At 43.1% G+C, this 27,047-nt stretch overlaps 2 protein-coding genes across 5 annotated transcripts in view; one reads left to right on the plus strand and one right to left on the minus strand.

Moving 5' to 3' along the window:
* The window catches only part of pacrg (PARK2 co-regulated), a 111,428-nt gene extending 110,083 nt beyond the window's left edge, over positions 1–1,345 (minus strand). For 2 of the 3 annotated variants that reach the window (XR_015068315.1, XM_085931666.1), the window contains exons 1-2: positions 700–1,345; positions 1–127 (exon numbers count right to left, since the gene is read on the minus strand). The gene's annotated coding sequence lies outside the window, so the exon portion shown is untranslated. Of the gene's footprint in view, positions 202–699 lie in introns of those variants that run through there. The other variant, XM_085931667.1, reaches the window with a different exon arrangement.
* luzp1 (leucine zipper protein 1) lies at positions 92–26,770 on the plus strand. Of its 2 annotated transcripts, XM_085931664.1 has the most exons (8): positions 92–444; positions 12,470–12,527; positions 17,353–17,687; positions 17,761–19,954; positions 20,151–20,716; positions 20,786–20,947; positions 23,988–24,191; positions 24,280–26,770. In XM_085931664.1, exons 3-7 carry the CDS (start codon positions 17,565–17,567, stop codon positions 24,186–24,188), a joined length of 3,246 nt encoding a protein of 1,081 aa, XP_085787790.1. In that variant the 5' UTR covers positions 92–444; positions 12,470–12,527; positions 17,353–17,564; the 3' UTR covers positions 24,189–24,191; positions 24,280–26,770. The 2 variants fall into 2 exon arrangements, with proteins under 2 accessions (XP_085787790.1, XP_085787791.1); XM_085931665.1 differs by lacking the exon at positions 12,470–12,527.
* Positions 26,771–27,047: the final 277 nt, after the last annotated feature.

The raw sequence follows: 27,047 nt of genomic DNA on the forward strand, positions 1-27,047 counted from the left end.
CGGCCTGACTCTCTTGTATGCGTATGCGGAGGAACAAGAAGGCGGGGTGGAGAGGCGGGACCTCGCAGCCGGGGAAGGGCGTTCTCTTTGCGGTCAGAGCGGGCAGAGCCATCCCGAGGGGTGGGTCCTGCTCCGGCAACAGGAGGAGAGAAAAAAAAAGGAAAACCCACCTTTGTCATTGTTGGGACGCGGTGGAATGTGATGGTTTGATCTCGAACGGACTCGGGAAAGGGATATCCGAGAGAAAAGGGCCGCTGATTTAAGAGTAAAGGGAAAGGTGGATAGGTTCCGCAGGGCTCTCAGAAAGCGGGATGAACTTGTCTTCTCCTCCGCGGCCGCAGTGAGGGCGACCGGGGCCGCGTGAGCAAAACTCCAGCCGCCGGTGACAGCTTTTTGTGGATTTATTGCTGTCTCTTCCCGACTTACGACGAAACACATTTTGAGGTACGGCTATATGTCTCGTTTTTACGTTTGTGTGGCCGGACATGAGCAAACATGAGCCGGGGCGGCACAAGTGTTCAACTGCGGCAAGTTTCCCCCCCTCCAACCCTCTTCTCCCTCCTCCGCTCGATTTTAGCCCAAAAATGCTCAGGTGTTTTAATGTATCTTCGACGCGACGAGAAATGTCACTATACGACAGTTTTAACCGATATTTGGCGGTTTGTTTGTCATATTTATAGCCATTTTGAAAGGTCTCACCGGGCCACGACGACGACAGGTCTCTCGGCTGAAGTTGAGAATCTCCGCGAACATGAACATGCCACAGCAGCCTGTAGTCACTGCATAAATCTTATCTGCATTTTTTAAAATATATTTTTGGAATATTTATTTTTTGCTTGCCGTCTGTTCTTTCTTTTTGTTGTTGTTGTTGTTGCTTGTTTAAATGTGTAAATTGGTGTGGCAGTAAGCTAGCAACAGAGACTTTGTACCCGAACCAACCAAGTGATTGTTTGGGCTTCTCTTCCTTTTGGGACGACGGAATATGAATACAGTCCAAATAACTTTAGAACACGTTTAACTCTCTGAAATGTGGTTTTTTTTTTCTTTCTAAAAGTGTGTTGATTGAAAGTACTGGCCTAATTATATAAATCACAGCAGGAAGCTGTCACACAGCAGCGCAGGCATCACGTTGGACAGCAAAAAACAAAAATTCAATTATTCAATTAATTCAATTAACACCTTTTTTTTTTTTATCCGTTATCATAAAACGTGACTTTTATTTTTATAGGACGCAATCATACCACATGTTATCTCAAGGGTACATTTTGTGGATTAGGACAAGCTCTACCAGAAACTAACAAATATTTGAAACATTTGAAAAGTCCACTTTAACAGGTTGCAAACTTCAGATAACACAAAGTCTGTTTATTGTTACTTAAAGTTAAAGTCCCACTAACCAAAACAAAGACATTTTATATTCAAAACAACCACATAACTTCTACTAGCTTAATGCTAACAGTGCAAAACTCCATAAACAATATCATGATTAGCATTGATGTTGCTGTGTTATTACAATTTAAGCAATGGATGTTTATGCTTCAACACACACACACACACACACACACACACACACACACACACACACACACACACACACACACGTTTGTGTTCATTACATTTGTTGTGCTATAGTGCATGCACTGACCCGAGGTGGCTAAAGGCAAAACAGTGCAATGTGTGTCCTGTACTACCAATAGAGCAGTGTGTCAACGGTAGAATAGGTAGTTGTCCTGGCTGGAAGAATAACCTGCCAGGTGGGGCTCATAAAAAAAGCAGTACAGGGAGCGACTGAGGTGGTGGGAACCTGCCTTGACCTGTTTGCAACATGAAGGTGAGCAAGAAGAAGGAAAAACATTACCGAAGACTTTCTGGAAAGGCGGGCTGTTGTTCACACCTGCTGAGACACGGCTTTGAAGCCCTGCAAATCTGCACTTGTGTGTTGATATCTTTGCATGTGTGTGCTAAAAAGGGTTTTTGGTTACTTGCTCCCTGGGATGGTTTATTACATGTGGAGGTTTTGAAGTTTAAGATGTAATATATAAGGCAAAATGATCCATGTGTCTACAGTCTTAGGAATTTGTGTTCCGACTTTCGGCTCGATCCAACTCTTATGAATCACAATGACCTCAGTGAGTGAAAATCTTCACACCCATCTCGGAATATCCTTTCACACAGACTGTGTCCTGCCTCTCTTTTGGCTCTGATACTATCAATACATTTCCTGGTTGACTTGCCCCTTCCCCCCAACTCCATTCTGTGTCAGCGCATTCACATTCGAACCGTCCTCATTAGAAATTTTGGTTGAATTCTGAATAGTCTTTGTACTTGAAGATTTGGTAGCGATAGTTTCCTTGAATGAACTTGTCTTGTTTGACCAAGAAGACAAATAGTTTGGACCACATCCTGGTTGAGAAGTTCTTTCTAATCATACCTCCCTCTTCTCTAAACTATCCCTTGCGTGATTGGTTTTCCACTCGCCCCATGACGGCCCCACAAAACTAGCAAGCATGGCCTGCTTTGGGTGAAACCAAAAACTAATCATTAGGGGTGTCCAATAAGTGTAATTATCAGCCTAGGCTTTCGACCTGAGGGATTACACAGTGGCTAAATGACCGTTCCTGGGGATTAAATAAAAAGTATTGAGGCTTTCTGTTAGGAGAATCAAACCGCCGGGAATTTATCCAACCGGGCTTGTCAGCGGTAGCGTTACGGCCAGCCGGCACATCAAGTTTTATTCACAGAGCCCCCTGCTGTTAGTGAAGCATGGTAACATTAGTGTGGAATTACAGCTGACGTCAAGTTACGCAAGTGCGTTAAAACAGCTTGGAAAGATTTTTTTTTTTGCCGGAAATTATTACGGTAAAACAGGTGATGTTAACTAATAAAACAAGCAGCGGTATCTGAGTAAAAGGTTTGTTCCGGAATAAATGTGCAAAGGTCAGTTGATTCTCAAAGCACATGTGGCGTAACGGTGATATTAAATGCAATGGATAGTGGATGAAGAATTAGGACCGGATGGTGTCGATTATATTTAGTGGTGGACCCGCTTTCAGGCCTGCTAAACTTTCTCGCCCCGGAATAGACCGGCACTGTACATTGAGCGGGATTTTACGCATTACAAAAAGAGCTTCCTCTTGAAATAGCAACCAGAGAAAGCTGGTATTCGAGCCTCCCACGACTGTGTGTCCTTTTCCAAGTGTGTGTTTTGTGATAATGCCATTAATGGGCTCAGTATCCGGGACGGAGGCTGATGTTGACAATGTGCAGGACAGCTGGAGTCATTGTCCATTAGCAGATCTGCCAAGAGATAAAAATAATTTGGACGTACAGCTTTGAATTTCATTTTTTTTAAGCTATTCTGACTTTTTTAAATAAGTGATAAAGATGGCTGTTTTTGAAGCGTGCCGTCACTGACCGATGTGTTTCGACAGTGTCCCATTTCTGCCATTGCTACTGAGGAATTTGTTCTTTGACACTCAGGAACAATTAAAATATGACCTACATACTTTTTATCCGCTACACCCTCATCGAGTTCTTTATCAGCGATCGACCGTGACACTCTTGTGATTGCACTTGAACTCTGTGTACCATTACGAGACTGTCTATGCCAAAGCAATTTTTGAAATATTCTGCTCCCGGCCGTCTGTCATCAGGTTCTAAGAGCTAATATGTCAGTCACTCAGCAAACAGTCGTTGGTTCATAAGTACATTTCAGATCTGAGATTTCACACACTGGCACATCCACAAACCTCATTCCTGAAAATAGTCGATGGCCGTTTAAGAATCCCAAGTTGAAGCTGGACAACTCTCTCGCGTGTGTGAGGGTGAATGAAGCCCCTTTCGTTAGACCCCCTAAAGCATGCCAACAACTTCCTCATTATGGGCAAAGCCGGTGGGCCTGTTTTGGTCCAAAGGAGGCCTCGCCGCCGGTTTCCTGCTGGAACCCGAGCAAGAACTCCATCGTGAAGATCTGCATTGATGATTACTGAAGTTGAAATCTTCTTTAATTTGAATAGATTTTGATTTAATTGAACTCGCTGAAGGTTTGACAAACTTCACTGCAGGCTAATTATTACTGTGCACTTCAGACCTCCGCCGCAGATCTGCCGACTATTCTGAGTCATCAAGTTTAAAGAAAATCATTTGAAGCTTTCATTTGAAACTCGAAACTACTGACACGCCACCTCAATTGCTGCTTAAGGGGAAAATCCTTCAGTTCCACTGGGTGACATGCAAGCTAGCCTGTCAACTTAGCAATTATTTGAAAGACATCTGCTTTCCTTTTTGATTCAAGAATTCTCCTTCGGTTTTGAATTTTTCAATGGGTTGTGGTATCAAGGAAGAAGCCAGAGAGGTCAAGAGAGGAGATAAGATCTTAATGTTACACCTTGGTGAAGGTCTTTTGATCGAGATGATAGCGGAGAGGTAGCACGAGAACAAATTTACGAGCCAAAGGTTTCGTATATTTCATTGCCCTTTTGACGCAATTTGGCACTTAACGGATGTCTTCCATACTTTGATACCCCCATTTTGTATGAATTATCCACAAGGATGCAACGACAACCCGAGCCAAGCTTCCAAACTGCTTCCTAATACCATAATTCAGGTAATTTATGAACACCAGTTGCCCCCGTTGTCTTCCACAAGGCTGCTCTTCCGTGGTTCATGTGAAGGTTCGTGAACTATCGCGTGTAACCTAAGAACATCATCATCTGGTCTTCGTTTAGCTTCCATCAGGGAACAGCGATCAAGTCAGTGTCAAGTCCAAAGATGCTACGCTACAATGTCCTTCATCATTTGTAGCTGTGTTAGCTAATCATTATCACGTATAGCATCTGTTGCTCTAATATCTTTCAAAGGGTCTTAATGCGTAGTTGCTGCTCAAATTTTGTTCACTCGTTACGCAGTGGCGAGGTTCCTTCCGGCCATTTTATCTTCCCACACGTGACTCATTGTTTTGCTGAGCCCAAAAAAGAAAGTACCTTGATCTCTAATTTTTGTTCCGATACCAGGCAAGCTACCTTGTTTATGGTTCCAGGGAAAGAAGGAAATGGTTTTCAAAAGCATGTAGAAGGCACAGTGAGCCAACACGCAGGGAGGTGAGAAAAACAAGATGTGGGCGCTAAAGTTAAGACATTTCTTATGAATTTTTTTAAGAACTTTTTTACATGTGCTTGAATTGACCTTACAGAAATAGAGCCCCTATTTTCCCTGTATACCCCCCCCCCCACACACACACACACACACACACCACCACCACCATACTACCCCGCTTTCCTCGCCTACTTGGCCAAGGAGTATTTTTGGACATTAATGAAAAGAAATCCGAACTACCTACCCTGAAAAGCCGCGTCTGGGTCAGCTGGGTGGAAACTTGCCTTACTAATGTTCTTAACATTGTCTGTGTGATCCGTGTGTTGTTAAATGTGCGTGCTTTCAGTGAACTGTACAGTGCAGGAATGTTGTGGGTTGGGGGGGTGGACTGGGTAGGCTTTGGACCTAACAGGGCTATATCTTCTAAGGAGAGGTGAGGGGTGGGGGTGGGCTAGGCGGGGTGTTCAGGAGCATATTTGGCATATTTCAGGAGCCATTCCAGTCTGGTTCAAGGTGCATTCTTCTTGAAGAGTGACCGAGCTGACAGACCAGAGAGGGAATGAACGTCACACTCGCGTTGTGATCCTGATGATGATTCAGACTAAATCACTAAGACTTCAAATCTCACATTCTAGTATAGCGTGCGGTGTACTTTGAGACAACCAACGCGGCACATATTTAACCAACCATCTGTCCTCCAACGATCAAAAGCCTCTTTACAAAAACCTGACAATTTGGTAACAAAGTAGATTTGACTTTAGACTAGCTAGGATCAGGTCTAATTTGCGGCGTAACGCATTAGAATCTTTCGAGCCATGATACTGAATAATCAGTAAGTTGCTTAGTATATAATATATCAGAAAGGAAAGCATTGGGACTGATCAGTAGACACACCAGGAGATGATACCATCAATAGCATCGTTGATCAGATAGTCGAACTGACTCTACAGCTGAGATATAAAAACATTTTGGATTAGTGGGAACTCTAAGAAAAATTAGGTTAAATAAATTCCCTTGTGCCACCTACAGTGGCCCAACATGTACTAAACCTCAGCAACATCCATAAATGGCAACATGTTCTTCACCCAGCAGCTGCTTTTGTAAGTCTTGAATACCGAGTTTACCATTTTGATTGTTTTTCTACCCAGTACTATAATATCTCTCCTTCAACAACCCCTCCCATGACTACAGTTACTGCTTCGCTCCTCCAGGATTTATGAGGCTTTAGTCTGTTATTTGCAGTCAATTGGCCACTGACTGACGCGACAGCGGTTGGCAGGAGTTCGTTGTGGAAGTCAGAACTGGTGCAGGGCTCAGCAGAAGTCGGGTTCATCCAGAGGTTCATGAATCAGTGTTTAAGGACGCTCTGACGAGTGACACACACTTAACTGTACAGATCTGAAGCTTTTGAATATTTTGTATTGTATGATCGACATTCTCACAAGTGTTAGCCATTAATAAATGATCAAATAATGCTGTTTTTTGTTTGGGGTGGATGCCTTTTGTCCTCAAATGCTGTATCAAAGTACATTGGTTTGTCTGATGTCTTCATCTTTTGATCTCAAAGGAAAAATATAAGTCAAGTGTGCCACATCTAATTCCTTTGAATGGAAACTTATAAAAATGACTCCAAACAGCACGTTTGTGGTGACTGAGCACTTTTACTGCACCTCGGGGTTGTTGTCACGTCTCTAGATATGACATTTAATGTTTTGTTAAGTTTATTTAAATAATAAAGAAAGCTATTTTACTGTCGTCCTGTGCTAGCTTAATGCTAACCCCCAATCAAAATGCCATAGACGGATATCAATCGCATTGATTGTGACTGGATCAATGACTGGTATCCTCAGCTTGGACAGGGATAGTTTCACTATCCCTGTGTTGACGCTTGGGTGACTTCCAAAACTTGGACCTTCACACAGGCTTCATGAGTTTTGCGATAAGTTAGGTGAACCGTACAAGGGGAAACATAACACTCAGGTCCAGGATTTGGATCTACAGGGGCGGTTATCAAAATAAAATTCCTTTTGCAGATTATTTTACTTGTGATCAGCAAATATACATGTTTTCAGGGAAAAGAATGTTGGGTCGCCATCGCAACCTGGCTATTAATCACTTCCCCTGTCTTTTTTTGCTCGGCTACTGCTTTGTCTTTTGTTATTTTTTTGTCTTCACCTCTTTGTGGACCCTGAATATTTCTCCGGTTTTCATGGAATTGTCAAGCAGGTCAATCCAGTCAACAAGTTCAAACAGAAATGGGAGAATAATAATTCCAATTATTTCCAATGTAAATTCTGAATGGGCTAACTTTTACGCATCACGTCCAAACGACAAAAAGACAGACAGTCTTGTGCGAGTCATAATGTGACAGCAAGTGTCTGAGGACTGTTTTCTCCAGCAACAGTTTATCTTGGATGCTTAGAGGACGGTTGTCTGGCAGACCCAAAACCACAGCGCAAACAGCTCATCAATGGCTCACGAGACAACAGCCTCAAGCAGTTAACAGTGGTCCAAAACGGCAATGCAATAAAATGACTCAGAATAAATATTCTTGTCTTTGCTTCCTTTTCATAATAGCGCCCTTATTTAGTTTGAGACGCTTATAGATGGATTGAAAAATCAATTTTCTTCTCTCTACATTGCTCCATTGGCCCATTTATCGGTATGCCTCGATCACTGTGGTGCAGATGCTAGCAGACCATAACCGCTCGGCTATTTCCAGCACTTCATTTCTGCTTTGTTATTTTTTAATGATTGTGTTATTTTGGTTTCATCCAACTGTTTCTCGTAACATGCCAGCAGTGCTTTTGAAGCTCATTCTCACGATAAAACCAACGAGGCCGAATAGTCTCTAGCTACGGCAGCTAAAGAATGCGCTGGGTTTGTCTTTTGTATTCTGAAGTTGAGTAAGTCTCGTCTGTGATTGTATGAAAGTCAGGTATTGTCTGTCGTGGAGATTGGTTATGTGAATCTGAACCCTCAGATCAAAATGTTGTGTAAGTGTTTTTGTTTTACAGCAGAAGCTCGTACCGATATTTGTTGCCATCACCGCAGGCTGTTTTTACTTGAACGAAAAGCAACCAGGCGGATCTGTTTGTATAAAAACAAGTTAATGATTGACTCTTTGTTGTCCTTAGCCAGGAATCACTTGACAGTTTAAGGTGGCTTTATCGTGAGATAACGCTTTTGGAGCTGCAAAAGGAATGCAGAGACTCATTTGGTCCCAGGAGCCTCACAGGAATCGCGTAACGTTCGCAGGTCCCTGAGAGGCTCATTTGTGCACTGTGGAACATTGTTGAATACCAGGCATATTTTATGATCCAACCTCAGCCCGTTTCCTCCCTTTCTCCAAGCGTCTGGGTTTATTTGTGAAGCCCAGCCACTGTGCCCCCCCCCCCACACACCCACACCGCTCCACTTCTCCCTACAATTTCAGTGCATTTATCTAGTTAGACTATGTGACTATAAAGGTTTGCTGAGGTCATCAGGTTTTTGGAGGTATGATTTATTGTCCATGAGTGTTCCTGTAGGTGTAACGATCACGTTGTCAGAACACGGATACAAGTTGAAAGCTTCTGGTTCTTAGTTTCTATTGCCCACTCGTTTTCCCCGAGTCCCTCAACTGGCAACAAAGTAGTCAGTCACCCTAATAATTTAAAATTTATAGTTTTAAGTTATCTGATAGTTAAGGCTGCTTGTCCTGTTGGCCTAATTAAAGGGCATAAATTTGCTTAGACTGAATGTGTTCCACATGTGCGACAAATTTAATTAGCATGACTCATTTTGGGGTCATTAAACATTCTGTAGCTTGGGCTTTAGTTTATAAACTTAATTGACCAGTTATCATATTTTTCTGTTGTTTATTGTCCTACTTTCTATTTTTGAAGCATTTGTAATATGTCTTGATCTGGCACAGAAAAACATTTGTATTAGTTTCGTTCACAAATATTCAGTTAGGCCCCCTACTGTCCTCACCCGATATTATGTCTGTACATCTGGTGCATACTTTCACAACTAATCCTTCTTGTGCAACTAGTAAAAAAAAAAAAAATTAAAAGTGGTTCCGCGCTCTCAGCCTTGCCAAGCATTTCAGAGACAATTGACCTTAAAAGGAAACGATATCAGCCAATCAATTCTGCACCACCAGTCAAAGAATGGCTCACTCCCGCTTGGGCAGGGTCCGACTCGCGCAGCAACAACAACAGCACCAGGAAGTGCTTGGCAGCTGAACTTTGAGACTGGAGAGAAATAGCAGAGCAGCCATAGAAGTAGCTGGCAGCTTCTGTTTATTTTATAGGAGTAGACCAGAGTTAAAAAAGATCGCCTCCAGAGCTATTTTCAAGGTTTACTTAGATAAAACTGACATAAGAATCACAACATTCGTTGCACAATATTCTTCCGTTACTGGCCGCCAAAATTAAAGCTTGATCACAACGCAAAGGAATGCAGTCAGACGATAACAGTTTGGGGTGGCACCATTAATGATGATAGTAGTTTTAGGATTATCGTTATGCGATAGATTCACATTAACATTAGCAAAATTCACAAAAAAAAAAGTCAAATACTCCTGAGTCCGGTTGGAATGACCTCTTTTCAAGTTGTCTCATGTATTGATGTACTTGGTCTGGTTTGCGAAACCATTCCCTGGCGTATAGGCGGGATGGTGTTAGCGATAGCATCAAAGTCAAAACATGTCAGTATCCCATCAGTGAATTTCACAATGGTTGGAAACTTAGCTCAGGCCTTCCTGTACACTTCCCTCTGGGTAGTAGATGGTTGTTTATGTGCCCTGTGATTGACCAACGACCAATCCTGGGTGTAGCTTACACAAATTACTGTGATATAAAAATGTTAGACTCCATGTCCATTAGCTGCGCTGTGATGCGCCTTGTGTTTTTTGGTGGAACAAGGAGAGCTCAAGGGCTGTTAGTCATTAGATATTAGTACTGGTTCTGCAGGTTTACAGTCAAGTTGGAAGCGCCGAATGGTTTTCTGTCTGACAGCTTGTCGACGAAATTGTCGCTCCACCTCTCCGTTGCGTCGGAATGCAAATAGCAGCGGGAGGAGGAATGCTGTTCAACACATGAGAAATCAACTCTCTCTGCTACTCCCACCTTCTCTTTTGCTCCTTCTGTCTGCGACATTCTGGACCTCCACTTCCTGTCTCTCGCCGTCCTGCTCCCCTCTGCGCTTTCTATTTCTCACCCTCGTCCTCGCCTCTTGCAAGGCATCCTGTCCGCTTTGTTTGACTTGGGCATTCCTTTCCTCCCCGAGCAGACAAAACAACCCCAGACCTCTCCGAGCTACACACACACACACACACACACACACACACACACACACACACACACACACACACACACACACACACACACACACACACACACATATCCTGTTAATCACTCAGGAAATGGGTGCCCATACACACGCCTGGCTAGTGGAGGCCCGGTTGAAGTTTCAGGCCTTGAAAATTTCTCCACCGAAGGAACTTGAACACGATCTGTCCTATCTTGTTTTACCTGAGGGGGTCCCGATGTTCACTACTTACTCTTCTGCGCTTCATTTGAATCCAAATATTTTGGTTGAAAACATCCATTTTCCAATGAGGTCATTTGCTGCTTGACAAAATTCACTTGGCGCTTTCTGTTTTGGTCCAATGGTAGGTTCAAACAACATTTCTGTATGACTATACAACATTTAAAAGAAAGAGAATCAAGCTAACCTTTAGCATGGTGGCTCACAAAACAAGAATTCTATGATACTTCGGAGTCTCTATCGATGTTCCAGTGCAAATGTAATGTTTTGAGATTTTGTCAAAACATTCCATTAGATTCAACCACCGAAACATAAGCTCAGTCAGATGCAGATGCCTTCAAATGCGTTGGCAATGTCATTTTGCAAAAACTCAAACGTAGTCAACTCTAATCATCCTGTTCAGTTTTTCTGACGCTAAAATCATCTTGGACTTCTTTCGACGGCAAAATGAGTGGGCTCCAACGGCGCAATTCATTTCGCACAGAATTCTTGAACAATCAATAAATCAATTTGGCTAATCTGTGCTTTTTCCGAGTATATTCAACAGAATTACAAAGATGCCACAGATGGAATACATTTGTTGCATCAAAGAGTTCTACTCGAGTGTTTATAAAGAGACTTTTGGCTCCAATCGATGTTTTTAGTGAACAATTTATGAATGTACTACAGTGTTTTATCACGCAGTGTGGAAAATCCCGTTTTGCGGCAAAGTTTCTCAACAATCCGATGACATTTTTCCACACAAGTCGGATACAGGCCGGAAATTTGTGTGACAGAAACATCGACGTGGCGGTTTAGGGTATGAAAAACAGTACTTTGCAAAGAGTAACACAAGAATGCCAATAATTTTTTTTCATAAATATGTCAAGTAAATAAAGAATGCCAAATATAATAATAAGGTAGTGTATGTAATGATGTTATATTGTGGCTCTTGTCGTTAACCAGACTAGTAATTTTAGTAATGACACTTGTAAGTAAGAAGCGTCCCACATTAAGACTTTTTGGGTGGGCCATGAGCCATGTTTTGGTGGCTCTGTCAAAACATGAACTGGCCCTCTTTATTCATCGTAGAAAATGACAATTTTCTATTTTTATTTCATATTTAGCATCTTTACATTGTACTTTTTAAAGAATTAGAAAATATTACTTGTTTATTTATTTATTTTTTGTCTGATCGTAGGTTGTTGTTTTTTTCCAGTCTAAAATCTAACCAAATATTTAACATTTGCCGGTAAGGATGTAAACAGAAACAAAAATTTGGTTCAGAATTCTGTACTTTTTTTTTTGGTACAGTCACGCTTCATTTCTATTGAGCTAAAAAATTTGACCGTGCTGTAATTTGAAGTTCCTCCGTCTGCCTCCACTCTCATCCTTTTAATTCAACCCAGACTGCTGTCTTAAATTGGGATTCTCTGCGCTTAACCAAACATATGGAATGCTACTGTAGTGGAATGCTTGTCTTCTGTCGTCTGTGTGCTTGCGTGTGTGTGTGTGTGTGTGTGTGTGTGTGTGTGTGTGTGTGTGTGTGTGTGTGTGTGTGTGTGTGTGTGTTGAAGCACTCGAGAACTTCTCGGGTCGTTGTTGATGATGATGATTATGATAATAGCGTGTGTGTTGGTGTGTGCGTGCCAAAGAAGTGAATGGGGCCTTGTGTTGCCGTGGCCAAACATGGCTTGTCTGCTCATGCATGAGTCGATGGCAAAGCCCACAAAACACGTATCCACTCCCGGGATGTTTGTTTGACTCATGAAGGTCAAACGCAGATGCTCGTAAAAGGTGCCATTTTGAAAAACTGATAATTGCACGTTTGCTAACCATGTTTGTTCATTTCCAATCACAGAATGGCGCCTAGGGGAAGAGGACTTTAACATGTCAGAGATGAAGGATGTATCGGAAATGTGAGTTTTATCTCCTTCTACTCATCTGCTGTTCATTAAGAGCACAGTTTGATACTGAATTAGTCTCTTTTTGCGAAAATGTCGGGGGGTTTTTCCTGCAACATCACATAAACATGTAAAAATATAAATTAGCTTTTGTATAGCTTTACATAAAGACTTTGGTGTCTCTTAAAAGTCCATTGGGTTTAACCTCCTTCTCCCCGTCCTCTTCATCCACCTCTTCCTCTTCACTTTTTGTCCGAGCGTGTTTCCTGTCGGACACAAATACCGGCGCCAAACTTCCTTCCCTGGACTTGCGCACAGGAGTGGCACACTGCTGTATTTTTCAACCACGCTACACGGCGCTAATGTGTTTATCGGTGTCAATAAAACGAATATGGAAGCCACAAACAAAAACTATTCTCGAATTCCGTCGCCCTCTTTGGTGCACAATCAGCCTTCCACAAAATTACAAACAGAACATGTATGTGTCAGCTGTCCCATTTATCTCAGCTGTCAACATATAAACACTTTTTTTTTGTGGGCCTTGATAATTACCGTGATTACATTTCAAATGGGCGTCTGAATTAGTCACTCAGCAGCGTGGTGACCTCAGCCGAGGTCGACAGCAAATTGAAATGAAATTGTCTGCCATTTTGTTTCCCCGGTCGCAATATCATTACGATTCACTCCCATTGACAATTTTTGTCCTAATACTTGAGTCAATATTCTCGTCTCCCACTCTGATATACGTCATCACTTTTACCTCCTCCCGCTCTTCTGCCGTCGCCTCTCAGCAGCCGCTTGCCGCATTCCTGCCGCAGTAATCCACTCAGGCAGCTTCCTACTCTACATTCTGCGGGCTCGCTTCACACTCACCCCCCTCTCTGGCTCCGTGGCCTCCTCGCATTTGCTTTTTCTCGTGAAGCTGATGCCAAAGTGCAGCGAGGGTGAGGGAGTCTACTAAGGAAAGCAGACAGGCAGAAGGTGCAAGGATAGCGTGTTAAGATAATTTCACGCACATATACACACAAAAAAAGTCACTTTTTGGTTTGGGTTTTTGGACAGTTTTAATATATGTTTAGTTGAAGCTCTAAATTGTTTAACCGTCCAAACATTGAAAGTCTGAGGCTCCATTGTACGCATACTATTGGAATAATAAACACGCTGACCGGTTTTGGATATTTGGAGAGTCGGTGGTCCTCCAGAACTGCCTTAGGCTGGAAGTTAGTTGAGACTGAATCAAGAACTGCTGGTTGTTGGTCATTTTGCCTTAACGTCTTGATTCAAGAATTACATTTGGCACAATCGTCACAATGAGCGAACAGTTTTACCATCCAGTGGGATCGAGGTCTTCATTAACCTGCCGTCATCCGACTCAATTTTCAAAACAGGATTTCTGTCAGGAGACATTTTAACCACAAATGTACTTGACACTTGATTTACTGGCAGTTCCTTCACACTCCATCTTCCAGCACATCTGGGATGAGTGCGTTCAGAAAAAGTGAAAATAAAAAAAACGGATGTGAGGTAGCGGTTTGGCCATAAATCTCTTTTAGCGCTTCGATAAGCTTGCTAATGCATTTGTACGCTCAGTAGCAACTGGTTACTTTTTTTTCCTTTTTCTGGCTGACTTGCCTCGCCGATGTCACTGACACTCTTCAGGCCTGTTTGGGAAATCAAAATAAAAATGAGCACGGTCACATCGCTGTTCAACGAGAACCGAGCGTGTATTAGCTTCATCTTTACGACTCCCTGGCTCAACGTTTTCTCTGTCTGACTCACTTAAATCACACAGACAGCTCGTCGACACGTTAAGTGTCATCATGTTGCCATGTTCTCTTGTCAGCATCAAACTGTGACGCAAACTTTTTTTTTTCCCACTTCGCACAGCAGTTCCGCTGACGTCCGCTGATAGCTGAGAATGCTTCGACAGCTGTAAATGTGCAATAGTAGCTAGTTAGCTGTTCAGTGAAATATTTCCACGCTGTGAAAAATGACAAAACGCCTTCATGTATGATCATTATGGAAATGTTAAGCCATATATTTCCAAAACATGTTGTTCCAATTACTGTGATACAGTAGTCTCGTTTCATTGACCAAAAAAAAAATGGGTTCACCTCAAGAAATGAGCTCCGTGACTTTCCCTGTCCTCTGTTCTGCTTAAAATGCACCGCAGCCTTTAATTTCTTTACCGATTTTCGTTGCGAGAGGCTGACATGACAGCGCAGGAAATGACAAGCCAAACATTATGCGCAGCCGCTTTTCACTTTCTTGGAAAAAATGCAGGCCAAGCACCAGCTCGCCACCATCTTGTGGCTTCTATTGCTGCGCCATCATCTCTCCACGCCATGCGCACACACATTCTCAACATCCTGCACATGGAGGATATTATTTTGCTTGGACTTGTTATTAACCACCATCTTTTGGAACCCAGAAGTCGCTAATGTCAAGTGCAAGAGTGATTTTTTTTTCTTTCTGCCTCTGGTGAGGAGAACAGAATGTACAAGAAAGGCGGCAAGCAGGCAGGAAGAGTGGCTAAAGCCTTAATGATATGGTGTCTGATTGTAACCTTCGTGTGAGAGAAAGAGTGAAAGAAAAAGAGAGAAACTCAACTTTCCAATAAGTTTTATCATCATTCCCCCCCCCCCCCCCTCCTCTCGGGAACATCAATATCCGACCCGCAGTACCTTTTATGTGTTTTGATGTGTCATAGCCCAGTTTGGTGCAAGACTGTAGCAAAACATACTAAATTTGGAATCATGGTTCAACATTCCACTTACAGCTGAGGAAAGCAACTGCGGCCCTTCAAACCTCCGGATGTTGACTTTTCTGTTAACCTCTCACTGTTGAAATGACTTTTTTTTTCCTGCTTTCGAGTTTCCCCCGCTTGCGTTCACAATGCAAGGAGCTGACTCGGGGTTTGCTTTTATTACAGTGTGTGTCGTACACTCATTTTAAGCTGTAGTTAGAATTAAATGGATGTTTTGTGAATGTCAACAAGATAATGATACAATTCTAATAAGTTTTTTTTTAATGTGGTTATCTGAAGGCTGTGTAATTCCACCTCAATAGTGATAAGAAAGTACCGATACCAAATCTTATCAATCCGATACTAGTTTTGTTTTTAGCTATTGGAAAAACCGTGCAGGCTGCCGATACCAGCCACTGATATCAATCTGACATTAAGGAAGTCGTTCTCTATAGTAGGTGCTGCCAAATGTATTGGGCCACAAAAACAAAACAAAAAAATGGATGACCGGGCACAAATGGCCGGACTTTGGACACCCCCCTGGTCAAAGTTATCAAGCTCTCCCTTCTCCCGTCATGAACGCGGCTAATGAGGGCCCAGCCCCTGTGATAATCATGCTTCAGGTATGTTGATTAGTTTGGCAGAGGGTAGGCCCTTGCCACAGTCGTTTTGCACGCGCCGCTGCCCATAAAAAGCCACCGTGCTGGTGTGCGTGCCAGAGGGAGATGACGATGGGCAGTCCGAGTAAGACTTTAGCTTTACAACAGCGGAAAAGCAAATCTCAGTCGACAAGCCAATGCAAGACACAACATTATTGACAGGAATATTTTGACCTTTTCTCACTTTTTGCTTCCCTTTACCCTAAGTCTTTGCGCCGTTATTTCCTCTCTCGCTCAAACCACCAGACCTCATGAAAGTGCCAAATAATTAGAATAAAAGGCTCTCTGCATCACAGGGCTTTCAGGAACGTAATCGGTGCCAGATTGACTTTTCAAAGTGTTCGGGGTTTTTTTTTTTTCTGCTGAACAAGATGTTTAATAAATTGTGTGGCGAGTACTTTTTTCCACATTAAACAAAACAAAGGAAAGTCCATAAAGTCATTTGGGAGTAAACCCTGATGGCAACTTGTCGCATCTCATGAGATGTGTTTACTGCTGTACTAGATTTTCTTTTAACGGCACAAACTGTTTTTTAAAACAACATCAAACGGTCTTTATTCCAAGGGGTTTTCGCACTCTTTGAACATGAATGAGGGGACACGAAGGGGAGGATTAAGAGCTGTCGACAAGTGATGATGTGTGCAGATGTTCAGTCCCACCCTCAGGCTGATCTCTCCTCATGGTCGATAACGGCGCCTGCTTAGCAAAATGAAAGAGGGGGGGGTGCAGTGGGAGCAGGATAAGCCCACCACCTGAATCATTCATGAAACAAACTGATAGATGGAGGCTCTGCTGACAGTCTGCTTTTTGTGTGCTACTAATTGGTGTCATGGATGTCGTATGACATCAAAGCATCCATTTTCCACGAAACAGTACCTATTGATGCTTTTCCATTAACTGGTGGAAGTTCAAAATAATTGAACATAATGCACAATTATTAAATGCTGTCCTGTGTATTATTTTGAAGCAGGGTTGGGGGAGATTTGATGTTCTTATCTTTATAGTGTTATTGAGAAATGCCACTGTCAGCAGAAACACGCAGGCGAGTAAAAATCAATGTTGGGGATAGCGGCAGGGTAGATTGTGTGTGTACAGTATGTGTGTGTGCATGCGTGAAACGTGCCGGCATATCCAAACCCCCATCCATACTGACATGTGGAACCCCCACAGCTCCTTGTAAAAGGACAAAACAAGGTGAACAGCGAAAATAGTGGTTCAATGATAAAGGAAAGAATTGCACTGTATTATTCCTGTGTTTGGCAAGCACACTGCACAACTCCACTAAATGTTTCTGTTGGTCTTTGATTGTGTTGACATTTGCGTCATTTTCTGTCCTTGGCATAAAAAAACAAAAGGATATCTTCAATCTGTCACTCCGATTATTAAACTACTGTCAGTGACTAAAGTGATTTTTTTTTCTTTCTCCCTCCTATAGATGACATCTAAACATCAAGCTGATGGAACTTTTCTTAAAGCACCACGTGTAAAAAGAGAACAAAGAGATCAAAGCCACTTTCACATTAGCCGTTGTCTAACATTGAAGGCGAATTGATATCAACACAACACAAATGTGGACCTCTGCCAAGGCTCAAATAACCTGAAGAAAACACAAGACACTAGAAAGACAATAAAATCAACTTTGTAGCCATGTCTGACATGACACATCGCCACTTGCGGCACAAGCTACAAAGTCTCAGTCGACGGCTCGATGAATTGGAGGAAGCCACTAACAAGTTGCAGAAGTCTGAAGATGAGTTGCTCGACATTCAGGTTAGTAATGAGCAATGTTTGCAGAACTGATGTACAGAAATATTTTAATCAACCGGTAAACTCTCCCCAACAGGACAAGATCATCCAGGCAGAAGGCAGCAATTCGTCCTTGCTTGCCGATGTCGAGTCCCTAAGGAAACGCCTCTTGAAAATCCAAGGTAAAGATGAGGAGGTCCGCAAAGCCGAAGACCTCTGCCGAACTGTGAGAGAGAAACTGGAAGAGGAGGAAAATCTAACCATGGAGCTGAAGGCCGAGATCGAACATCTCCAGAGGAGGATGGCCGAACTGGAGAAACTGGAAGAAGCTTTTGGGAAAAGTAAGTCAGACTGTAGCCAGCTCTGCCTCAGCCTCAATGAAGAGAAAAACCTGACCAAGAAACTCTCGACCGAGTTGGAGACCCTCAAAACACGTTTAAAGGAAATGGAGGTTTCTGAGGTGAAACTGGACAAAGCAGAGCAAACATTAGCGGCGGAACTTGACAAGCTTAAAGGATTCTGCCAGACCTTTGAGAATGAGCACAAGAGGATACGAGAGAAACAAAAGGAAGATGAGAAGATCATTTTAAACCTCACAGAGAAACTGGAACGCCTTGGGATGTCTGTCGATCCTGGTTGTACAGACTTTATAAGATCAAGAATTGAAGAGGAGCTGTCCTCCACCGGCATCCACACCAGTAACTTGACTGGACGCAAGAAGAGCCTCGACTACAACATCGGCCTGCTGAATAAATCTGAAAATCAGAAGAACCTTGCAGGGTCACCTGAGGAGGACAATAAGGTAAAGGAGTTGACGCAAGAAGTTGAACGTCTGAAGAACCGTCTCAAACAACTGGAGATTGTGGAGAATGACTTGAAGAGCTCCGAGTCAAAAAACGGCGAGCTTCACAAAAAGTTCCAGATGGAACGAGACCGGGCTCGCCAACTGAGCGAGCAGGTGGAACAGCTCAGAACGCAGCTGTGCAGTAAAGGTGGAATCGGAGGCCACCGAACTGTGGATAAGCAAGGCAACGGAAGTGCTAACATCTGCCCCAACAGCCCTGCCAAGCATCTGGAGAATGGCAAAGCTGAGAATGAAGAGCTCGCCAAGGGAAGTTTCAGGCAAGAGAAGCCTAAATACCGGAGCGCCGCATCTGTCACTGAGCCCAGCTCGCCTAAGCACCGGATCAGGGAGCTATCTCCTCAGCACAAAAGAGAAACCAAGCTCAGAACTAAAGATCTCAGCAACTCAGAGGAAACATCTCCCATGTATCCTAACAGAGCCATCAGTCCTGCACACAAAAGTAGGAGGACACCCAAAACCCCCAATACTTTTTCCGATAACGGAATAAGAGAGACGGGGAGAGGAATTGAGGAAAAATCTTACAAGGGAACAATGTACAGCACTTCGCATACACCCGCCAGTGACGTTAAAAAAGTGTCCGTTCTTAGCCGCTACCCGCCAGCAGCTAATGACCAGAAACCCCTGAGGACACCTTATAGACAGGGCGATGGGGACGGCAAAAAGAGCAGAATGGAAAAACTTTCAAAATCATATGGAGGCAGCGACAGTGAATCAACAAACTCAGATGTTGTGCCTGAGAGCAGCACCGCCGTACCAGACAAGGACGCTGAGTTCCCCTCAGACCAAGAATCGATTGACCCGCTTCAACATTCTGCATCCAACCTGTCCAAGGCCAATGGATCCTACAAAGCTTACAGATCCAACGTCAATCAACTGCTGCCAAATGACCAGGGGTCTGAAGGTCATTCCTCTGCTTCAGAAACAGAATCGACCGGTTCGAGACCTTCCGAACCAGAGACGGTGAATGAAACGACTACTACAACTCCGAGCAGTAGGACTGCAACCTCGAGATATTCTCCATATTCCCACGTCAAAGACTCTCATTCAGAGGGTTCTTCCTCCAGAAGTTCCTTCGATGAAGAACTGAGAGCACATTTAGCTGAGGGAGGCGGGAACACTCCATCTGGTTTGGAAGTCCAGCGAGTTTGCAGTCCACGCGAGGCGCTGAGGTCAAAAGCAGTCATCAAACCTGCCATCGTTGAAATCGACAGGAAAGAGATGATGATTTCCGAAGCCTTGCCCACCAACGGCAAACCCAGGATATCCACTAAACCCGTGTTGACCAACACCAGTAAGATAACCAGCAGTATAACGATCTATCCCAATGACCCGTGCTCCTCCAGAACCAGCAGTCGCAGCAGCAGTGTATCCAGTGAACCCTTGTCCGCCAAGGAACGCCACACATCCACCAGTAACTTTCTCATCGGTAAGTTGACCACCATTCACTTGACCCCTCCCATCTAGTTTTGGTATCACCGTGTTCTGACATTCCCATTTCAAAATCTGTGCTTGATTTGGCAACAGAATAGAAATACTTGTAAGTTCAGGTATATGGTTACATAAGAAATATGATGAATACATAATCAGATGACTCATCTATTCAAACTTCTTTCATTGGACAGGCCCAAGTAGCGAGCACCATGGCAGCATTTCAATCCCTTACGAAATCTCCATCCCCAAGAGCGAGCTTACCAGGCGGTCAAGCCAGGACCAGGACCCCGGAGCGGATAACCACAATGATTCCTCATCCAAGTTGAGGATTCACAGTTCCTCCAGAGTGGAAACAACCACGAGGCACACGGCCTACCAACACAGCAGCTTTAGCCACCCGTCTTCGGACACGACCTCTGCTGACCTCAACGATTCTTCTGCCTTCGAAAGCTCCAATAGCACCACCACTTTCACCAGCTGGCAAAACCAAAGTCATACGCAGCAAGAAGACTATCTACCAGACACGAAGAATGTAACCGTGAGAAGCACTTGGAAGAACAAAGGCCCCGGGTCAGATGACAAGGAGAGACGAAGAAGGGGGGTCATGGACGGGGGTTCTGAGGATGAGGCAGAATCTACAACAACATGCAGGGCTTACCTGGCGAGAACGGTTGACTCTGATGACTCGAGGAGCTATGGACCTAAAACCAGTGGGATTGTTTCTGCTCTGAGGAGAGCCCAGCCATCCCCTTCGGATGTAAGTTTAAAAAACGACAACAATCAAAGAAGCTGGTAGTAAGATGATTCCTTTTTTTGTCGTTTGCAGATGTACATGCGGACTATCGACAAAGAAGCCGAAGAATCGGGGCTCCATCGCAGCGGAACCGCCAAGTCCGTCCCTGCGGACGCAGGGGCCCTCGGAAAGACTTTGCCCCACGCGCCTGTCACCTCTCAGTCCTGGAACCGTTCGTACTCACAACGACCGCAGGTATATAACTCATCCCTCCAGATATTCCGAAGACGTGCTAGTTTCCACAAATTCTCCCGGTACTTCCATGTGTGTTCCCACACAGCACAAACAGAAGGGTGGGACGAAAAGTTACGCAGGGTGGAAATGAACAAGCTATTAACAAGTGGAAAAAAAGGCTTGAAAAACCTCAAAGAGTAGAAAATAGTTTTCCTGTATTTATCCGCGCCACCTGCAAGATGCGTGGCGTAAACATGCCTCTAGTTTTTGTATTTATGTGGTCTTGCGTGCATGATTTTCTTCATGGGTGTAGACTACAAATGTCTGTCTGCTTATCGAGTGGCCTCCGTGGCTACAATAACATGCCATTCTGTCACAAATGATAAAGCAGGCTGGTCTGGGAAAGAATTTTATTTGCTTATTACCAAGCAAACATAAATGTACAGTACACTGGGGGAGAACCATTAATCGTCGTTAGTCCAATTTATCTGAATATGACATTGAAGAGGATTATCCATTTATGGATGTTGTAGATTGTGGCTGAGATCTGAAGAAAATCCAGATCAGGCAGTTTGTGCCGTACTACCGGCAAATTCTTCCCACCAACTTTCAACTAATTGGCTATTCAATCCTTGGAAGGAATAGACTCTTCTATTTGTGGAATTCTGTCATGGTCAGGGTCCACCTCATCTTCACACCATGGCCTTGACCGCAACTCTTTGATTAGTTGACAGACTTTGAGTTTGTCTCCTCTTTTTGACCCCCGTCTAACATCAGTCATCCTCGAGTGGTGCTGGTTACCATGGAGCTGGTCGGAGGATTTCAAAAAGACCCCCCCCCACCCCCTCCTGTCCCACGGCTCAGATGTGGTCATTCAGCAATGACCTGATCTACTGCCTGCCTCCTTCATTCAGTGTTTTTAGCATTTAGGGAATTTCCTAAAGCCATTTTCTTGATTTGCAGCCCCTTGTTCATCCTGATTTTCAGAGCAACAAACCTCATTTTGGGTAGCGGTGGTTAGCGACACAAATTGACCAGACTGCAAGAAAAACACGGTTCATATAGTGGTCATTGCTAGTCTTCTCTGAATTATTTTATTTTTTTTTAAATAATGTTTGGCTTCGATTGTCTGCATGTTTTTCGGTGGTCTGTTCATTCCCAAGAGGTTTGGATGAATACAGCTGCAGTCAGGACAGTGGGCGGTGGGGGATTAGTATGTGATTGCAGTGTCAAAGGTTGACGGCGGAGCCTTGTTTTATTCCGACCCCGTGAATGCGTCGTAAAACTAGCTTGATTGGAGCATAAGAAGCTGGTCCAAATCAGTGCGATTCCATTGTTCTGAGCTTTAGAAAACTCTGTACATTTAGTCTTTGGTAGGGATAAGAAAATTGCAGATGTCAGCATGCTTGAGTCCAGATGTACCCCAACAAATCAATAGTCATTAAGGAGGAGTGAACACCACATTGCTGGGAGTGCTTGCAGACAGCCTGACCCCAACAATCATTGATTGTTTTTGGTTTTTTTCCCCAAACCCATGGCATTCATGATGATATATACGTATAGTTATTGCCCTGCTTTTAACGGTACATGAATTCCATTAAGTAGGCATCAGGAAACCTCATTATGCTTACATGAATAAGACCTATGTTATTCCAGCTAATGAGAAAGACACCAAAACCATCCCGTGTTGAGTCTGAAACCAGAGTCTGGAATATGGCTTTTCTGTCCGACCGCAAAAATACCTCCACGGTCCTTTCTGTATAAAACACCCATCCGGATTAATCAGGCGTAACCACCAATTATCGGAAACATGTTACCTGAATTCTAGAATGTAGTGTATGGGAAGAGGTGATTTAATAGTTTGTCTTGGCTTGACAAAGGCATTCTTTTAAATTGCACGCGAGACAAAGGGCAGACGGCTTTTTACGTGGCGACGTAATTGGTTCTGCAGACACAAGCCCGTACATTCATCTCGAGCTACAATGTTCCCGTCGACAAAGGCAGCTCAGTTTCCCTGAAACGTTACATTTACATCCACCCAATGAAACGCATTTTAGCCCCCCACCCCCAGTTTGGGAAACCCTGATTTAGGACAGCCTGTCAGGTTCAAGCCTAACAAGCCAGACTGACTTCAGCGTTTTCTTTATTGCCTATTTTCCGGTTTCAATTTTGCATTTGGTAGCACGTGAGCGGGAGCTGTTTTGCGCAATGACGTCTGAACTTCTCAGTGGCTTTCCTCTGCTGGGACACATTAACAGCATTTATAGCAGGCCTGATGTTTCTCTTAGCCAAATATTGACTCAAAGCCACACGTGAACGTGTTCACACACTCGTCGACCTGCTTACGTCTGACCTGGAAGAACATTTATTCTGGAAGACGTGACATTTTATTGTAAAGTAAGGAAAGTATGCGTCTCGTCGAGCTCAAGTGAACAAAAAGAATGTTGTTCGACGGAATTCCCCCGATGGCAGATGTGAAGCCGTTTTCAAATTCAGACCAACAGTTGCCAAACACACAGCTGCCAATTTTTCACGTGTGGGGTCTCTCGAAAGGTTTATATAAATTGACTTTGGATGCATAATTCACAAGGAAGCAAAACCTTCCTACCAATTTTCACTTCACTATTCTAAAGACTGAGGTTTTCATCCCAACAGCACTTCTTGTTGCTTAGTAGGCAAGAGTTTTAATCCACCTTGGCTCGCAGCTTGCTGACCATACAAGGAGATGATTGCCACCCTAACGTTTCTTCCCCTCAGCAGGAAGTGACCGCAACCGGCCACGCCCACTCTGCAAGTTTGTCGGGTGACTTATTTCCTGTCTGTTGCCCTCCGAGACACAGCAAAAGTCCAGCGGGGCTCTAATCGAAGCTAATTAGCTCCAATGGCTATTAAAAAGGACCTCGAGGCCATTAAAAGCAGGAAATATAATCACAGTGCTGGAAATGACTGTAAAAGTCTCACTTTGCGAGATCACTCGGGTTAAGAAATATTTTTGGGTTTGTGACCACAGTTTTGTTTTACATTTTCTCACCTACTCTCACTTGTATATGTTTTTGACCAGGGTGCAAATGCCGACCATCTCTCATGGAGACAGCACCTCTCGACCACAAACTCCGTCCCCCTGGGAAGCTCCTACGAACGGACGACCAAAACGACGGGCGTGTTGTCCAGAGGGCAGCAATGGTCCGGTCGGGCTCAAGCGTCGCCAAAGAGCGGCGCGGGGAGTCGGGCGTGGACCCATCGTCAGGCGGAACATCATTAGCAGGTTAGCGCTTAGCTTTCATTTTCAGCAGAGTGGGTTAGTTGTACCCATGTTTGGGTTCAAATTAATTTTGTTTTTCTTTTTCCAACAGATGTCCAGAGTAGGGATCTCCCAGCACTATCTCCAGCTTCTAGAACGAACAAAGACAAGAAAACAATCACAGCCATGTTTAAAAACAGACACAAACTTAACTGTGACCTTGTTTGCACATCGAGACGCAAGTATATGTATCCGGCCCGTTCCATGGCGAAAGGAGGGAGGGAGGGAGGGCCTCGCCACCGCACGTATCCTCTTCTGCTTGTTTGGATGTATTATAGTCACCTCGTAGTCATGACAAAGGAGAGGTTCCAGCGAGGACCTTATCAGTCCCGGCCCGTCACGTCATCTCACAACAACTGCTGCTGCGTCGTCGTGCTGATACTTGACAAAGGATGCTAACTTGTCGGACCAAAAACAGGAAGCGAATTACTCAGTTCTGCAAAAAAAATACATAAACGGCTGGGGATCCCGAATATGAGAATATTGTCTGTTGACATCAAAGTTTCATATCCGATCCAGAAATTCTTATATTTCAAAAGATTCGTCCTCAAAAGTGTCCCCCGCTCTTTCCGTCAAAAAAAACAACCGGAATGGAGACAATAATTCGCTTCCTGTTGCGTTCTCAATTTTTTTTACTTGCTCCTTTCTTTTCCTCATTCAAATGCGGGAATTTTTTTAATCACTCATAAACTGGATTTCCCATGGTGCTTTATTTGCGTTTTTAACAGGCGACTGTCCTCATTCAGGTGTTTGAGAGACATTTGCATCTTGGGTTGATAGCAGACACTACTTTGCACATCATCGGTGATCGGGGCGAAATCGGGTGAATTTTAGTCACACGCTGGCCATATTTGAGTTAAAGTAAAATTTGCAATGAATTAGCAAAAAAAGTCACATCTAGAAGTCGTCGCAGGCTTTCGCAATACATCCAAATACTCTAAAATATGATAGCAGATAGCAGTACCCATCATAATTTTACATCAGATGCTCTAAAATATGCTAGCAGTTAGCAATACCCATCATAATTGTAAACTTTTCTCAAAATAAAAATTTGCTTTAACTCAGCATTCTGGCCAGGGTATGAATTATGTATGCAACATTATGCTTGTGATATAGCAGAACAATTACTGGCCATGCCGTAGACATTATTATCCGCTAGAAACCTCACGGACTCTATCGAAACGCAACAATGAAATGTTTAATCCTTAGCCAAGTGCAGTTTTCCTTTTGAGAGTTTCCAACCTCTGCATCCCATCCGAACATTCCTGAAAGGCGGAGCTTGTTCACTTAAACCCGAAGAATGGCAAACTCAAATGTTCACGACTGGATCTAATCACGTCTAAATTTGACGACCGGACAGGCATCGAACGTTTTTTGCTTTCTTCAGCGGTGTTGTTAGCGTGCTAAGCTACTACGCCAATTGTTGACAGGTTTTAGGTTTGGTTCTAGTTTGCTTCTCCCAGAAAACAACCTCTGGCGTATGTACAAACATTTTATTTAGAATTCAACTTCAGATTAGTGCTTATTTTTTCCACCCTCCCCATTGTTGTTGGTGTTACTGGGTAGACTGTAATCTGCACTTAACCAGCACTTAACTTTAAAATCTGCAATGGATTATACCCCCCAACCCACTCCACACCTTTTAGTTTTCTTTTTTTTTTTTGCTGGTCAAAACTTGCTTTGTGTGTGCACCTGTTTGCTTTCATTTCACCAGATTGATGCATCAGAGTTCGATGTGGAATGACTTTTGGGCCCCCTCTATCTTAACCTGTGCCAAAATCATTCCGCCATTTTTAGTCCAGCTGGATCTCCATTTTATTTCCTGGAAGAAAAAAAAAAAAAGATGTCTTATTTTGGAAAACTTAGAAATTTTATTTAAGGTAAAAAATCATGTAATTTTGTAAAGTGGGCCTTATTAATGGAATATATTTGTCCATCTTGGTTTCAAGAATATATATATATATATATATATATATATATATATATATATATATATATATATATATATATATATATATATATATATATATATATATATATATATATATATATTGTTGTTATGACACACTCCTGGAGAGTTTTTTTTTTTTTTTTGTGTTTGTTGTTTAAGTTCATTTCTCACAACCTGGGCTTAGGGGGAGTCCCATTCGTTTTTGTCGTTAGCTTCTGGGTTTGTATGTCTTCTACTGTTTGTTGTGCCAAAGAAAGAAGCGTGCACACAAATAGGAACTTTAGGACCGTACCATCAATCAAACCAGGCGAGGGGGTCATAGGGTAACTGTGACGTGTTCATTATTTGTGTAAATTCACGTCGCGCGAAAACATAAACATGTAATCACAATAAAAAGGCTTTTATTAGTTTGTATGAGCTGCCGAAGCGGCTGCTTATAATTTTTTTTTTTTTTTTTTTCTCCTCACCTTTTAGACTTAATCCATTGTGCATGTTTTAACTCTCCTGTGGCATGTAGGTAAGCTGCCAACTGTACAGCAGACCATATGTATTCTAATAAAAAATAAAAAGCAACTCATTTGTAACACGCTGACTCGGAGCAAATCTGTGCTTTTTAATACCTTTTTCTTTTTGCTTTTGTTGGCAGGTTTTTTTGGTTGTGGAATGAGAAAAGTCAGCGGTTTGCTTCTGTCTCACACAGGTGTTCTTTTTATCCCTCTACAGGTTGCTCATTTAGTGTTTTTATGAATACTCCCCTGAAGAGTATAGTAGGTTACACGCTGTGTGTATTGTCATCCATCAAAGTTCAAATGAATGTACTGCTGTATAGGTGATTTGTGATTTTATGTGTATATATATATATATATATA

The sequence above is a fragment of the Syngnathus leptorhynchus genome, chromosome 15 (genome assembly GCF_054491065.1).
Source record: "Syngnathus leptorhynchus isolate UIUO chromosome 15, UIUO_Slep, whole genome shotgun sequence".
Taxonomy (NCBI): Eukaryota; Metazoa; Chordata; class Actinopteri; order Syngnathiformes; family Syngnathidae; genus Syngnathus; species Syngnathus leptorhynchus.

Excerpts from the sequence above, each read along its gene's own strand:
- luzp1 (XM_085931664.1), top strand. The coding sequence starts at position 17,565 with ATGTCTGACATGACACATCGCCACTTGCGGCACAAGCTACAAAGTCTC. Across the intron at positions 17,688-17,760 it reads ATGAGTTGCTCGACATTCAG|GACAAGATCATCCAGGCAGA; the intron begins GTTAGTAATGAG and ends TCTCCCCAACAG. Across the intron at positions 19,955-20,150 it reads CACCAGTAACTTTCTCATCG|GCCCAAGTAGCGAGCACCAT; the intron begins GTAAGTTGACCA and ends TTCATTGGACAG.